The following is a 17753-nucleotide window of genomic DNA, read 5'->3' on the forward strand; positions in this document are numbered from 1 at the left end:
ACATTTCTTTACTTTATCTGCCTATAGAAATGTGTTAATTATTTGGTGTCAATATCTAAGTTTATTTGAACAGTGTTTTATGCTTTTGTTTTGAATGCAGCTTTGGTGTTTGTGTTGGAGGTAATCATTCATTTACATTTCTCAGTGGTTAAACATTTCCTTTCTTTGTTTATGTTTTTGTATAAAGTGATTAGATCATTATTTGGATTTTTTATGACTTTTATTTTGAAGGCAGCTTTGGCGAATAGGTTTTATTAGTTTTTATTCTACACTTATTTGCAGAACTGTTGGTACTCTCACATAGTTTAGCACCGTGTCTGACCTCACATCTTATGTGGTGCTTTGTAGCCTTTTGCTGCAAATCAATAGCTTGTTTAACTTCATTGTAAATACGTTTGTGATTGGACAAGTTGTGTTCTTTATGGTCTGTACTTTATGGTACGTTTTGCTCCATTCAGCATGAGTCGTTATGATTTGGTAATCTAATGCGTTGGGATCTAGTTTGTTTTAAAATGAATTGTGCTACGATGTTGTGAGTTGTAATGTATTGGGGTACGATCTAATGAGTAACAATCGTGTTTGTTACGATGTATTTCCTTGCGATTTATTGCGTATTCATATCTTGCGTAGTATTGCGTGAAAATGTATTGCGTAATAACCTCTGAGACCCACCGGAGCGTTTATGCTCCCAAATATCTCGTCGTATTCAGAGCATCATAACTTCTCAGCGGTCTGAGCTAGAGACATGCCGGTTTTATCCTCTTTAACTACAGAAACAGCGCTACACAACAATATCAAGGTCATCATTGTGAACCATTCACTAGTTCTGTATTTAGGAATTAAGTTAAAAACTCAAGGTGCGTTTTTAGATCTTTTTTGTGTAATGGGCAATAATCCCCTGTTATAGAGTATAGTAGTCTTTAATGAGTGACATATACCATTACCTGAGGTTGTGCTGATTTCTGGGATGTGTATAACTTGATTGTACTGTAAAAATGATCATTTACAAGGCGAAAAACTCAAATATACAAAAACGGAAATGTCCTATTGTGTGTCTGAGAGGGTTAAGCTGTTCTGCGTCATCGTGCGTTGGTTGCTTTGTTAATCGTTACGATGTGACGCGTAGCAATGCAATGCTTTCATTTAGTGCCTGGTACCACTGCACTGCATCATGCTCTGCTACACTGTGTGGTTTTGCAGTCGTGTTATTTCACTCTGTGTTAAAATAGACAAACATTTTCATATTTAAAGACACAAAAATATTAAAACCTGACCCTTAGAACACATCTCTTTCTGCAGACACTGTAAAGATAATCCTTGTATACGTTAATATTTCAGAAAGGCTTTCACTTGATCTTTAGATAGCTTTTCCTTTCGACTCTCGTTGCTTTTAGATCACATTCATTATATACAGTGTCCTTCTTTTGCATGAGGGTCAAGCAAGCAATCTCATCATGCTGCACCACTGTGCGTTACATAAAACATGAAAGGTTTGAGAGCTTTGATATGGTCATGGTAACCATATGAGAAGACTCCACGTAGGTTTATCCATAATTACATGCTTTTGTTTCAGGAAATGCTCCTCTGATTCATGTTGTTACGGGAGAAGCTCTCTGCATAATTAGGACATCACTTTCCGTTTCCTCCTCTGGGACCGGCGGCCATCTTTAATGAGATGCGCGCTCTGTTAATTGCTGACAGATGTTTGTTCCATATTCTGCTGAATAAATTAAGAGTACAGTGCATATATTAGTGTGTGTTGTGCATTAGGAGTAACACTGTATGCATAACCGATGAAGAGACTACATCAGGGTGCATTATGGGAATTGTAGGCTGCAGTGTTTTTACATCCTGACCCATAAAAGGAACTAAAGTGAGGATCTTGACCCACTGTTTGTTCAGATGTCTAAAGAACTGCTTCTCCTCTTCATCTTCCTACTCTTCATCAAACCCCCCATATCCTCTTTTTCTCAGTGGACCAATCAAAGAGCGGCAATATGCAAATGTGGTTCTGAGAATGTCCTATTTCTTTATAAATAGCGGAGTGTGATGAAGAGGAGGAGCAGTAAACAGAATGCGTTGGAGTGGGTTTAGTTTGCTTCTTTTATTTGTCTTTTCATTCCCTTTGGAGATTTGAAGAATGAAAGTGGAATATTTACAATTAAATGTTATTGTTCCAGTGGGGTAAGGAAGGCAGGACCCAAATGCAGTATAACACAGGAGAGGCAGATAAAAGACAAGATAGATAAGATCAAATACACCAAGACAGCAGGGGCAGGCAAGGTTAGACAAAAGAAAAGGAGCAAACAAAACTAAAGACAAACCGGGAAGAGTTAGGAGACACGGGAGGGCTGCATCCAAAACGTGCAGACAAGAGATTGGGGACCAAACAGAGGGAACAACGACGAGGCAAGACAAAACTACACACACACACACACACACACACACACACACACACACACACACACACACACACACACACACACACACACACACACACACACACACACACACACACATTCACACACATTCACAAGACAAGACACAGCTGTGGAGGGCAAGCAGAAACACAAGGGCAACCGGTGAACACAATCAGACAATCAGGGGGGAAACTAAAAGACAGGAAGTAAAAAAAGACTAAGAGGGAAAACATTTCAAAAATAAAACAAGAAACGAGTAACAAAAAAAAGACAAATTATAAACATCCTACATCGTTCTTTAGATAATGTGTCTCGTTCACCAGAAACAAAACTAAAATAATAAATTGTATTCTTGATATTTTATTCTGTGAAGTTAAATATGAGGACATTCTGTATGCATACTTTACCGAACATCGTGTGGTAACATAAAGACGTTATAACAGATCAATGGAGAGAGGACCAAAGGAGAAGTTTGTCTGCTAATGATGAGCAGAGCATTTACCTTAAAATAACGCCTACACGTGTAGAAAAACCCAGTGGTGGAAATGTTTAATCCCCTTAGTTAAAACTGATAATCGATTCATGCACAAGTTTGTCTTTTGTTTTGTTGAATAAAGTAAACAATAAAGTCAACATGCTAATTAAAGTCCATCTCAAATTGTAAGGAACAGAGCAACTTAAAGAGGGTCTGCACCACCAACACAGAAAGAAAGCAGTTATCCTTCCAATAAATCCTCTCAGATATTATCTCAACATTCCCCCCATCAAACCGTCAACCCCCCCACTCCTTATCCACGTGGAAATCCTCCTTTCCCCCTCCTGAAATGTCCATTCTAAACACATGTCTATATGTCGCTCACCATTCAATGAGCGTCAGAGGAGGAACCGGGTCACATAGTAGAGAGATTGAAACTCACCTGTGTCTCCTCCTCCTCCTCCTCCTCTTCCTCAGTTGGCATCGTGGGGACTCGGCAGTGGTGCGGGATGTCTCCGTGTTTGGACGACGAAGGTTGCGATCTCCTGGTCAATCAGTCGGGCTGGACCTGCACGCAACCAGGAGGCCGGGTCAAAACCACCACGGTGAGAACTGAACCAGAACCTGCTGACGTGTGACTGACAGATACAGATAGACATTTATTATTCTGTGTGTTTCATTTCAACATTCAACATCAGCTTCTTATAACATAGTAACATCTGAAGAGGACGATGCTGGCCCTTTGTGTGTGTGTGTGTGTGTGTGTGTGTGTGTGTGTGTGTGTGTGTGTGTGTGTGTGTGTGTGTGTGTGTGTGTGTTGATTGAGTAATTGCTACCCATGAGCGATCCTCAGAGCGGCTGATTAACTGGAGGAGTTTGAAGAGCCTCTTCATGGAGCATAGATCGTCATCACATCAGCCAAACCTCGTTCTGGGTTTGTTGTTTTTTCTAAACGCAGCTCTTCACCGTCTCTCTGTCGCGGCTGATTACCTGCTTTCATTAGAGGCCATTGTGGCTCTGACTCTGTCTTATAATACATTTACTCTGATTAACACTCACCGGTAAAGTGTACTGTGGTGGATCACAGTGTTTAAATATCTGCATTAAAGACCAATGTCTCACAAATGAGTTTAAATCAGACAGAAAATCAGGAGGAATGGATTTTGTTGCTGCTGCTCCATTTCAGAAAATAAACAACATTTTAAGAATTGAATGAATGGCAAATATATATTTACACATTGTGTGTTTCTTTTAATTAAGTTAACGATAATAATTCAACTGTTATTTTGTAAATTATTTGTAATTTGAAGTATTTTTTTACATGCCTTTTTTAAACTTTATGTTTTTATATAGAATTTTAAATATTCAAATGTTCAGGATTTATCATTTCAATCGGAAGTGAATGGAGGGTGCTTCTGGGCTTGGACTGGACCCTGGATCTGATGGACTGGGGGTATAAGAGGCCAGATGCGCTGTGATTGGCTGGTGGAAGATGGGACGAGTCTGATTGGTTTAGCTAGGGGAGTGATACCCCGTGCTTATTGAAAGAAAGGGTGAGAGAGAAAGAGAGGTTTTGTGAATGAGGGAGATACAATACAAGATATAAAAAGGGAAGGAATAATTGTAAATAAATAAATAAGGATAACAATTAATGGGTCTGTATTTTAAATTACATTCTAGCTCTAATATTCAGCAAACAAACAGCTTTATGATTTTCTCCTGACCCTGGGCCAAGATCCTGAGTCTAAAGAGAAGCAAAGGATTCTGGGAGATGTGTGATCCTCCGAGCTCCAGCTTCTCTCTGACATCAACGCTCTCATCTCTCGCCTCATTTGTCTCAAACATGGCTGCGTCTTCCGCCTCCAGAGTTTCTTCTTCTTCTTCTTCTTCTTCTTCTTCTTCTTCTTCTTCTTCTTCTTCTTCTTCTTCTTCTTCTTCTTCTTCTTCTTCTTCTTCTTCTTCTTCTTCTTCTTCTTCTTCTTCTTCTCCTCCTCCTCCTCCTCCTCCTCCTCCTCCTCCTCCTAATGAAGGACAGCTGATCTGATCGCCTCGCTGTGAAGCAAATTAAATCTCAGAGACGCGGACCGTCGTAAAGCTCCCGCTGTGTTTACACGAGGATCAGAGCGAGCCTTCATTAGAGCTCAGAAAGAGAGATCAGAGGAACAAATGACGTTCAATTAGCCCCGAGGAGCTTTAACGGGCTAACAGGGGTGTAGAAGATTTAATTAGTGATATATCATGAGCCTCACACAGTCTGAAGTCTCTGCAGGGATGGAGGACACTACTGTTGAGGGTATGGATCCCTTATAGTCAGCACTTTGACACATTGCTCCTCGTGTAATTTACCTCACAGGCTTTGTTTTCAGCGGAGGATTTAAAACATGTATCTGCTCCACGATATATATATATATATATATATGCATTTGTTTAAATCGGGTTGTAGGTCGATGTGCTATTGTAGGAAGCCACAGCTTTTGGAATATTAATGAGTTGATTTCTGGTTTGTTTTTGCTTTGGAAGTGAAATAAATAGTAACGCAGCTCTGTGTTGTTTCTCTGCACCAGCCGCAATTCATCACAAAGCAATTATGTCGGAAACAAGGCCGCCTGCTTCCCAGTTTACTCCCAGCTGCTGTGTTCATCATGGAAACAACAGAAGACACACACACACACACACACACCGCTGATAACTGTGGGCAGTAATGTGTTTTAAACTAATGTGTAACCAACAAGATGAAGCTGATTTCTCTGTCCTCTCTAATTGTGTTTCTTCTTCATTTTTGTCTCCTTTAAAAGAGCTGCAGACGGAAACGTTCTTTTATTCACGTCTGAGACTGGTTGGGTGTTTTTCGCATTGGATTTGACGGTTTTTAAACTAAATTATCTTCCCCACGGAGAACACTTAGTTAAATCCTCAGGGTTTAAAAGTTTTCAAATGTGCCAAAAGCGGAATCCAGAGTTATCCAGAGCGGGAAATCGGAGGCAGGGCTTAAGCAAAGAGCAATATGCACTCTCTCTGGGCCTGGATACAGATTTTGTGCTTCATACACCACTGAGCAACTCTCACAGGAATGAACGGGTCCCAGCTCTGATGCTGTATCCGGGTCTTTTTATAGCTCCATGATTGGAACGCAGTCCCCTTCAGTAAGTTGCAGCACCAGCATGTGTAACTAAAAAGTCGGCCTTGGATTATTTTCTTAAATAATTGAGGTTTCAGGTGCTTTCAGGTCCAGTTGAAAAGGTTAAACCTGCACACTGCTCCTCATCTGTGTAAACTCTTCAGCCGGGAGCGTTGGAACATTTCATTTCTAACCCGCGCACATGATCATTACAGTCTGCGGAGCGGCGGTGTAATTTGCTGAGGTGTAATCAGGCGTCGCAGCAGAAAAGCAGAGCTCATTTTGTGTCTCGCTGCAATCCGCTCGCCTGGAGTTTCATAACCGTCCTTGAAGAAAGTGTGTGACTTTACCTGTCTGCATGTTTCTGTATGTCGGAGTGTGTGTTGAAGCCTGCAGAGGTACTTTACATTTATTCTCAGTCACACCGGGAGGGGAAAACATAGAGGAACAAATCACAGTCTGCTCAATCAGACAGGAATCCAATTCTCCTTGGAGGGAAGGACAACTATTTACTTTGAAAGTGAACATGGCAAGATGCAAATCTGTGAACATCCTGCATATGTTTTTGGCAGATTGCAGCTGCTGGTTTTCACCTTGTTTCTGCTCGGTGGACTGAAACCTGTAAACAAAAAGGTGGCATGTTTTATTTTGTTTTCTACTTCAAAACCAAGGACGTCCTCCGCCTATCAGCACGTTCTCCAGAGGACTGAAATGGAGTACAACTTTACCTTAGTATTTTCATTTTAGGCAACTTTATACTTCTACGTTTATCTGACAGCTTTTGGAACTGTATGTTGGAAAATGCATCGTCCTCAAGGCGAGAAAAAGGGCTGTTTTTCAGAGAAAGTCATTCAAAGTTGACGAGAGATACGAGGTTCTCTCAGGAATACTTATACATTTCATTCACTGCTGCAGAACAAAAACCAGCCAACAGAATATAAAGGAGTTAAAATGAGTAAATCATTTAACAGTTATAGTTATATTCCTCCAGAAGCATCGCATGAACTAGTAAAACATTGACAGATAATATACTGCAAAATGGCTTTAATCGGTTTTAAAAGTGACTTCAGGGTTTTAAACATGACTGTTGCTGTTCTAGAAACAGTAAGTATTATTTAAAGAGGCCCTATTCTGCTTTTGGGGGGTTTTCCCTTTCCTGTAGTGTGTTATACAGGTTTTAGTGCATGTAAATGGTCTGCAAAGGCTAAAATCCCAGTGTTCCCTCCAGATGAATTTTTTCTCCAACTCCCCTCCTGCCAGAAACACTTCCATTGGACTCATTTGTTAACTTCCTGAATGCAGTGAAATCACTATGCAACACTCCTGCTTCTATTGACTAGCGCTCCTACACATTGTACCTGATAGGGACAGGACTTCCCAAAGCGGTGGACCAATCCAAACAATCTGCCAGCTACCCAATGACCTTTTTGAACATTACAGCATGTCATTTTTGAGTCAGTAATATATCATAAAGGCATTATATAGTAATAAAATCCCACTGATGAAAACCCCATGGGAGCAAAAGATGTAGTCCAGGATCAGCTGATTGTGTGCAATGTTTTCAAGGCCTAAACCTGATTGAGGTTAAATCATACTTCCTGTTTCCTCCTGCTGAACGGCACTGAATTCTGTCACCACGTCTCAGTTTCCATGTTGTTTTCTGTACTTTTCAGTGTTCACCTCAGTCTGAAAATGAGCCGCTCTGAGTGTATCCTGAGAGCAGTGTTACCTGCTTTTCCTTTCCAAGATGTTGAGCGTGTGCTCTGACTGCAGGAACTCTCTGCGCAGCTTCACCTCCATGTTTAATCAGCTGTGAGCATTTAGGCACGCGCTGCATGTCGATGCTGTCTGCAGAATGATGTATGAATTCCCGCTGTTATCCGGACTGTCCTTGTCTGACTCCTCCGGCTCTTTCAGGGATTCAAGCTGCCGTCAAACAGCAGGAGGGCGAAGGGGATGAATAATTCAGGTGAAGACGTACTGAGAGGTGCTGTGCTTCTGTTTTCAGGGAACTACTGAGTCTTTTTAAGAAAGAAACTTGGGTTTTTTAAAGACTTATGTCTGAACCAACCCCAGCAGGAACCAATGAGCCACAGACAGAAAGCAGCGTTAGACTTTGACCGGGAAAACCTCTTGAAATCTAAAGAATTCAGATTACATTGAAATGTAATGTACATTTTTTCTGTCCTGTAGGTCTCCTGACACCGCGAGGAACAGACACTCCCAAATAGAGACTGTTTCCCATCGTCCATCATCACCAAGCGAAGAATACGGCGACACCGCCAAAGAGCTGATGCTCGGGACGGGGGCCTTACCACTTCCTGTTTTGCCAACCCGTGGAAGAACTATGGACTGAAAACGGATTATTATTAAAACTGCAGGATGGATTTTTCTTCTTGTCCTGCAAAACAACTCTGGTTTGACAAACCAAAGATGAACAGAGTGGACGACGACACGTTTATGACGCACCACCATATGTATGTAAAGAAACACATTGTGATATTATACAGTATTACTGAGCAAAGGGAAATTATATAAGAGTTATACAGATGTATTATATGAGGAGCGTTGATGTTTCTGGGACATGGAGGAGGTGGAAAATCATTTCTGCCTTATGAACTTTTCCCCGGAACCTCAAGAAATATTTTAAAATCAGAGTCGTGAACAGCAGGAAGCACTATCGCCGGACAGGAGATCCACTCAAATAAAAATGTGATGTACTTTACTGGACTGTTTTCTTTTCATGTCACTTTATACTCCTACTCGCAACGATCCAGAGGGATATTCATCTTGTTACCCCACTGCTACTTTGACAGCTTCAGTTACTTTACACGTTTTGTTTACCCAGGAGAAAAGACAGGACAGCCTCTCCTAAATGACAAATCTAACAGAGGAAATATTCACTTAAGAGGCCGTATTACTTTTGGGGGTTTTCCCTTTCCTGTGCTGTGTTTTATAGGTTTGAGTGCATTTGAATGGTCTGCAAAGCCTCAAATCCCATGTTTTTTTTGCAGTGTGGAAGTGTTTCACTGTGGCTGTTCACACACACTCATGCATGTGTGTGTGAGCAGGTGCTATTCATCCTCAGACTGACAGGTGTCGACGCGCTGTCAAACCTGCAGAAGTTTTCCTGCTGAATTCAGCAAATAAAGGTGTCAGTTTTCAGGCTTCAGATGAACTAAAAATACTGGAGAATGTAGGCTGAAGCGTCACTGCTCTTACATTATCGTTTTTTATTTATTAACATTATAATCTGGCCTACTTTTTCCCCCCTCTCGGTTCTATTAGCCCACTTTTACAGAAAAGAACAGGAAATCACCAGAAATGTGTTTCTCAGGATCAGTGAGAGCCGACAGGAAGTCCGGTTATTCAGAGCAACAACTGAGAGACACTTTATTAATGAAGCGTGTCTTTTTTTAATCCATTTTCAGGTTCATCAGTATGTAGTGTCTCTGCTGGGACATGTCTCCATGCTTTAATGTTCAAAACGCTCTTTATTTATCCCTTATTTCACCCTCTGTCTGAAACCAGATCCCAGTCTGCTCTGATTGGTTAGCTGGCCGGTTCTGTTGTGATTGGTCAACTGATTAAACATGTCCCGCCCCTTAGTTTATCAAGCAAGTCTGCAGAGTGAGTCACAGAGGGATGTCACTGTGGAAGTAAACAAAGGAGTCTAATGGAGGTGTTTCAGGCAGGGGTGAGTTTGAGAGAAATTCATTTGGAGGGAACACAGGGATTTTAGCCTTTGCAGACCATTTACATGCACTAACATCTGTATTACACACTGTATAATACAGGAAAAGGAAAAACCATAACAGGGCCTCTTCAACTGGGTCACAAAGAAGAGACACGAGAATTTAAATCACATCGCGGATAGACAAAATCAATTTGACTTTCATTAAGTATGCGAGGGCATGTTTTTGTATAATTGGAAAAAAGGAGTTCTTGAGAGGAGGTTTTCACTTCGATCAACCTTCAGAATGTATAGGAACACATTTCACGACACGTCTGTTTGTTTTGTATTCACTTTTTGTTGTCATGCAAGTACCGGACGCTACGGTGGCCCTGGAGGTTAAAACATCACCAAACACTAAAACCTTTTTCCAATAAAAAACTGTTTCAAAAAAGTCATGATTTGTCCTTCAGGGCCACCGTAGAAATACCCAATAGCAATAATAGAGGTCTTCTGCAGTCCATGTTGTTTCCACAAAACCACTTAAAGCTTAAGAACAAAATAAAGTTAAAGTAATAACTTCCCAACTTAGGAAATGGGACCGTCCGAGGAGCAGGGGTCTGATAACTCCCAAAAAACAGTTAATCAATAATAATCAATAATCCTCGGTCCCTGCTACTACATAACTTAGTCAGACAGTAAAGTCTCGAGTCACCATCCCGCGTTCATCGCAGTTTCTGATGAACTGTAACTCGAACGCTTTCTTCCCCTCCACCATGAAGCTGCAGGGAGCTGATGTCAGCCGGTCGTCAGGCTCCATTTAACATCACTAACAGCCTGAATACATTATGTGTGTGTGTGTGTGTGTGTGTGTGTGTGTGTGTGTGTGTGTGTGTGTGTGTGTGTGTGTGTGTGTGTGTGTGTGTGTGTGTGTGTGTGTGTGTGTGTGTGTGTGTTCAACTGAAGTTATGCTTCCACGATGAGTCGATGACAATAAGCGGCACTCTTTTGAGCGCTCGTGTTTCCTGACCCGTCAATTCCTTTTCTTTTTTGCAATGTCAGCTATTAAAGGGTAAAGTGTCTTTTGTAAAATATATGTTTTCAGAAGCAAAGAAGAAGTAAAGCAAAGATATGTCACAAAAGCAATTGAGTAAATGTAATAATAATAATAATTCATTTTATTTACGGGCGCCTTTCTAAACACTCAAGGTCCCCGTACAAAATCAAACAAAACTAAAAACTAAAAACGAAAAGCAATCATTCATTCATAATGTACCTCGATACCTTCCATCACTGACCACATCTTCCTGAAAGCTTTAGCTGCTATTTAGATTATCCAGATTAAAGAGGAGTACAGAACAGCTTTCTCTGTGTAGCCCTGCAGAGATATTGACATATATCTCTGGAGAGACGTCATTCAAAGCGGCTGAAAAATGACTAGAAAGTACCGGCTAAGGGTGATTTATTTATAATTTATTCACCAGCTAACCATTCACATGCATTACATAGATGCGTTATTCCGGCTTACAGCGAGTTTGTATGAGACAAGCATGACGAAAAATCAGGAGAGAAATGTACAAACTATAAGTCTGAAGATCTTGAAGGGCAGAGTGGCTTTCAAATTCACCCAGGAAAGCCTTTGTTTTTTTGGCTGTGCATTAAATACCTTTTTTCCCCTTTTTGAAATCGATGAGCAGCTGATGAATTCCACCTTGAAATGTACCAACAAACCAACCTTGTTTCCAATGTAAACGTCATATACATTTTCATATACACCCAAACCTCAAACACACACAGAGTTTACATCAACGTTGTGTCCTTGAAAACATAGAATTATGGAAAGCTGAAGAACGTGGAAGTCGTTAGCCTCCGTAAAAAAATCTGGTTGTAGGCAAACTGGAGCTAGTCCATTATGAAGTCTCTACAGTCTCTCGGAAATAATGTATGCCTAAATTATCGCAGTGACCGCCGCAAATAACTACATTATCCTGAAGACTGATATTGCTTATAATAAGGTCAACAAAACACATGTAAATTAGGCAGCAATTCCCCTCTGTTTTCCCTCTGGAAGTCCATAAACACAAAGTTGTGGAAGGCGGGGAGGGGGGGGGGGGGGGTTATAACGTAATACACATCCATCATGGAGCTGTAATGGATGCGGGAGGCATAAAAAATGCAACGTTTCCCTTTAAAATCGCATCATACATGTAACATTAGCATGATGAGATACACACACGGTATCAACCAAAGAGTGATGCCACTTTCCATTAACCTGAAATATGTTACACATGACACACACACACATACAGTCTGTTTGTGTGTGTGTGTGTGTGTGTGTGTGTGTGTGTGTGTGTGTGTGTGTGTGTGTGTGTGTGTGTGTGTGTGTGTGTGTGTGTGTGTGTGTGTGTGTGCGTGTGTGAATAATTGAAGATCAGGTGTTGCATGTGATACATATTTTCCTACCGATACACACACACACACACGTTAGCTCGATATATGATGTGTTCATGTTCTGCATGTATGTTCAGCTTGGTTGAATACTCGATCCTGATTGGTCAATTTGGACATTCTAGAGGTTGTTAATACGGACTAACAGACCGTCGCTAAGGAGAGCAGACCGTTGCTATGGAGGATCAAGGGCCTATGTGCAGTCCTATCACTCCACTGCTTCAATGTCTCATTCAGAGTACGTCTTCTACCTCTGGTGTTTTTGTTTTGTTTCAGTGATGGAAGGAGTTTTCCAAGCCGTTACAGAATACTTCCAAATAAATGAAAGAGATATAAGGTAGAATGAAGATGTTGGTACTTAAAGGAGCCCTATCACGCTAATGTTCAGGTTGCATGTCTCCACGCTTCAATGTTCAGAAAGCTCTTTATGTTTCTCATCCTGCCTGTGCTGCAGCTCCTCTTTTCACCCTCTGTCTGAAACCAGAGCCCAGCCTGCTCTGATGGGTTAGCTGGCCGGCTCTGTTGTGATTTCTCAACCGTTTAGAGATGTCCCGCCCCTAAGCCTATCACGTACAATGTGTTGGAGCGCTAGTCAACAGAAGCGCAAGTGTTACACAATGATGTCACTATGATTTGGGAGTAATCTAAGAACACCAATGGAGGCGTTTCAGGCGGGGGGGGGGGGGGGGAGAAGAACACAGGGATTTTAGCCTTTGTAGACCATTTACATGCACCAAAATCCGTAAATCTCCCAAAACCTCAAAGTTCAGTAAAAGCAGAATCATGCTTTACTCAACTTAACGGGGGACGGATGCAAACTACAAGTGAGGACCCTTAAAAAGACAGGACAGCGGAGTCCTGAAGGACGAGCAGGGTGGACGTTAACGGGCAAATGAGGCGAGTTCCCGGGGGGAGGAGGGGAGGAACGACAGGTACGAGAGGTAAGACGGGTACGAGGTGTCGGTCCCTCGGAGGCCCGTCGGGGGAGCGGAGCGACGGCGCTGCCTGCCGATGATTAATGTCCGGGTCGGAGCGGTTTGCTGAAGGTGAGAGGAGGCAGGTGAGGACAGGTAGGCAGCGGAGAGTCGTCTGAACGGACTCCCAGCAGAGGAAGCTTCACCCTTCTCCCCCGAGCCTCCCCCGGGCCTCCCCCCCTGCCTCTGTGTGATTCTGCAAATTACATCCTAGAGACATTTATCATCTGGAAAATGTAAATGTCCCGTTTCCTATAATTAAAGCTTCTTTGAATGTGGATGTTTGAAAGCAGGAAGGATTCTTGACCATTTTTTTCTGAGGGGTGGGGGGGGGGCAGCTCTTTTATGAGGGGGTTTCCCGTTTGATAGTGGACAAAGACACAGTTCATTCTTTCAGTTCAGTTGAAAGTCATCGTCCACAGAAGAAGAAAATATATGGTTTTCTCGTTAATATCATTTTTGTGAATCACTTCAAATGAAATTGCTGAACCATCACAACGTTTTGCGGTTGGTCTAGAAATGGGATTTGATTCAGAGCCTCTCACTTGTCCCACAGACCAGTCGGACTAAATATTTCATAAACATCCAAAGGATATTAACTCTCATTTCAGGTTGTTTTTAACCGGATTTCCACAAAACATATCATCTCTATTACTGCTATGAATTTGTGATGAACGGATGCATTTTTTATTTTCGTGTCACCCCACTTGTCACACGGGAAAACAACACAATGATTATTCTCGCTCTTCTTTCCTAAGCTGTTCTTCTTTTTCTGTCTTGTATTTCTTGGCTAAAATGTGAACTCAAAACCTAAAACTCAAAAAGAAATGATTTCTGGTAAGAAAGGAGAGAAAAGACAGAGAGGAAATGATCGAAGGAAGGATAGGAAAGGAAGGAAAGATGGAGAGAGGAAGGGGAGGAGGCATACATTTAAGAATCAAGAGAAGGAAGAAAGTAAAGATATTAACAAAAAAAAGAGGATGTAGAAATTGCAGAAAGGAAGGAGGGAAGGCAGAGAGGACGAGATGGAGAAAGAGGGAGAAATGAAATGAAGTTTTAAAGGAATGAGGAAGGATGGCAAGGGAAGGAAAGATAACAGGAATTAAATGATTAATGAAGGGAAGGAAGCAAGGAAGAACAAATTGAAGATGGGGAAAGGGAGAAAGGGCTGCAAGAAAAATGATAAGAAAGTTAGGAAGAAATGGAAGGGAAGGAGAAAGAGAGGAGGTAAACAATGGTTTAAAAAGGAAGAAAGGAAAGCATGCAAAGAAGAGGAAAAGGTAGAAAGCTGAAAGGATGGAAGTGCCTAAAAAAGTAAGGAAAGAAGGAAGCATAATTCCCTAGAAAAATGAAGTAAAAGAAGTGAAAGATTTAAAAGAAATGAAGGGCAGAAAGGAAACAATGCTTGGCAGAAAAAAGAAGGGAAGGAGGTCACGAACAGTTCCTGCAAAACATGAGAATAAAACAGAGCTGCGTAACGTTATGTGTAAAGATCCGTCCTGTGACAGCCGTGACCCTCCCAGGGTCAGTGTGGAGAGGATGTCGAGACGGAGCAGAACTGAAATAAACGATTGGCTCTCCGTCGTGTTCACAGGAGGTCAGCGTGGTCGGCTTTAAAAGGGAAAGTATGTTTCTCTCATCGGACCGTAAGGTGATGTGAACCGATGTCACATCACATATGGAACATTAATCCACATCCATGAATAAAGCATGCTGCCGGTCGTCCAATCACAAACAAGAAAGGGCGAAGAGAAACCGAACGGAAGGGAAGTCGGTCAACTTGATTATTTATTATTATCAGGTATTTCACTATTTGACTGTCAGGGGTTCCCAAACTACGGCCTGAGAGGCCAACTGCAGTCCGTTGCCCATTTTTAATCGGCCCTCGGCAAACTCAAAAAGTATGCTTTTCTTATATTGTACTCCTGAAATATACAGGATAAATATATATATATATTACACAGTATTTATGTGTTAATATGCCTTCTTTTCAAGTTGAAAACATGTTCAAACAAGCTTGAAATAGACCCTCCATATTTCCCCTAAAGCAATCTGAGGCTCCTTTTTTAAGGCATGAGCTGTTAACAGAATAAATGAACCCCTACGGAGAGGCTGTTTGTTTTCCTTAAAGCATATTCAAGTATTTAGCATCATTGACCCACATTTGATTGGTTTTTCTAACTTGTAACTTCACTTATAAGGCAATATCTGTATGTGGCCCTCAGTGGGACACCCCTGGTGTTTAGGGCAGATAAAGTAAAGAGAACAGGTAGATGTAGCAGAATGTAAGTGACCATATCAAAACATAAAATAGCTGATTTTTATCGTTCAGTTTCTACTTGTGTTATTGATCCTTTCCAAAGTGTTTCAGACCCAGCCGTCAGAGAGGATGTCTGTGAAGCTGCTCTGTATTGAGTGCTGTTTAACCTGCAGTGGGACGCTCGGCCTCCTGGGAAATGTGTCCCTTTCTTCTCCTCCGTCATCCATCATGGCCGCCCGGGTGGGGGGAGGAGGCAGGTTTGTCGTGTTTTGTCCTCGAGGGAAAAGCTTCCTGCGCCACAGGTTTCTGTTTTAAATCCACACGGAGCGCGAGGACGTGAGTTCCTGCGATGAATAAAAACGTTTCGGGTTTCATCGTTCAGTGTCACGGGAACACAACACACTGTTATTCAACGGGTGGGAAAAAAACGGTTTAATGCGGCTCCATAAATCACTGCAGAGGAGAAGCACTTTGCTTTCACTCATTCTTATTTTGCTGTACATGCACAGATGTGTTTATCTGAAAAACGATGTTCCCCTACAGACCTAAATGCATGGATTAAAGACAAATTCTGCATATTTTCAGCTTCAGGGGTGTCCAAACAACGGCCCGGGGGCCTAATGCGGCCCGAGGTCCACTTTTAATTGGCCCTCAGCAAATGCTAAAAGTATAATGGAATATGTCCACACCTGAAACTTGTGCTTTTCCTATATTGTAGCTACTTCCTAAATATGTACAAATACTATATTACACAGTATTCATATGTTAATAACACCACTTTTCAAAGTAATCGAGTTGAAAAATGTTTCCAACTAATCATACTATCATAATAACTTATTTGCATACCAAAACTTGAAATAGACCCTTCATATTTCCCCTTATTATCAGGAATGTGAGGCTCCTGTTTTTAGAAATGAGCTGCCAGCTAAATTCCTGAAACCCTACAGAGAGCTGAGATGTTTCTTAAAGCAAATTCAAGTATACAGAAAAGTGTACCCACATTTGATTAACTTAAAACTTGAGGCGATATACCTCCCCTGTAGTGAGGGGCCCAGACCTTCCTATGTTTTTCTGTATGCGGCCCTCAGGGAAAAAAGTTTGGACACCCCTGATGTAGTGTCTTTCCTGGGACATGTCTCCCTGCTTCAATGTTCAGAAAGCTCTTTATGTTTCTCATACTGTCTGTGCTGCAGCTCCTCTTTTCACCCTCTGTCTGAAACCAGAGCCCAGCCTGCTCTGATTGGTTAGCTGGCCGGCTCTGTTGTGATTGGTGAACTGCTTACAGAGGGCCCACCCCTTAGCCTATGTCACGTATAATGTGTTAGAGCGCTAGCCACTGGAACCACGAGTGTTACATAGTGAAGTCCTTATGTTTCGGAACAAAGGGAAGGAGTGAAATGGAGCATTTTCAGGCAGAGTAACACAGGGACTTTAGCCTTTGCAGACCATTTACATGCACTAAAACCTGTAAAACCCCCAAAACCTCAGAGTTAATTAACAACAGATTCACACTACACTTGTTAACTTAACGGGGGACGGATGCAAGCTGCAAGTGAGGACCCTTGAAGAGACAGGACAGTGGAGTCCTGAAGGACGAGCAGGGTGGATGTTAACGGGCAAGTGAGGCGAGATCCCGGCGGGGGGGATGTAGGTCTGAAACCAGAGCCCAGTCTGCTCTGATTGTGTAGCGGGCCATCTCTGTTGTGATTGGTCAACCTGATTAGATGATGTCCCGCCCCTTAGCCCATCACGTACAATGTGTCGGAGCGCTAGCAAATAAAAGCGCGAGAGTTTGATAGTGATGTCATTATGTTCAGGAAGTAAACAAAGGAGTCCAAAGGAGGCATTTCAGGCAGGAGGGGAAACTCCCTTTTGAGGGAACACAGGGATTCTAGCCTTAGCAGACCATTTACATGCACTAAAACCTATAGAACACGCTACAGGGAAAGGAAAACACAATGGAAAGCAGGGGACGCTAAAGAGTGATTTATTTTAATCATATCAAAATAAATATATTTATTATCCATGACTTTACAATCCCGGACATCAACAAGCTCTCCGTCCCATCAGATTGAATCACTTTTTCTAAGCTCTGCGTATGTGTTGTCGCACAGAGGTTTCTTTAATTGAGATTGAAGAGCGTGTTTGCATCCGTGGACCGCCGCAGTCATAAACACATCTAAATTAAATATATCTGATGAAATACGTGGCTTCGAAAAAAACGTGAAACAGTTCCTGAAGATGATCTTTAAACATTGATGAAAACAAAGGAAAGTTAAAACCTCTGTAAGGCAGAACACGTCTATTTTGAAAGCCCTGCTGTTACACCCTCCGCTTTGCAGCTGTAACCTCGTCTCGTGTTCTTCAGACTCAGTCTTCTGGGTT

At 41.9% G+C, this 17753-nt stretch overlaps 1 protein-coding gene across 1 annotated transcript in view; it reads left to right on the forward strand.

Moving 5' to 3' along the window:
• The window catches only part of LOC134883420 (chemokine-like protein TAFA-5), a 28278-nt gene extending 19572 nt beyond the window's left edge, over positions 1–8706 (forward strand). The window contains exons 3-4 of the mRNA XM_063911785.1: positions 3373–3500; positions 8207–8706. Coding sequence (XP_063767855.1) covers positions 3373–3500; positions 8207–8215 — 137 coding nt within the window. The 3' untranslated portion in view covers positions 8216–8706. The remainder of the gene's footprint in view (positions 1–3372; positions 3501–8206) is intronic.
• The last annotated feature ends 9047 nt before the right edge of the window (positions 8707–17753 follow it).

Source organism: Eleginops maclovinus, chromosome 2, assembly GCF_036324505.1.
Source record: "Eleginops maclovinus isolate JMC-PN-2008 ecotype Puerto Natales chromosome 2, JC_Emac_rtc_rv5, whole genome shotgun sequence".
NCBI classification, from domain to species: domain Eukaryota; kingdom Metazoa; phylum Chordata; class Actinopteri; order Perciformes; family Eleginopidae; genus Eleginops; species Eleginops maclovinus.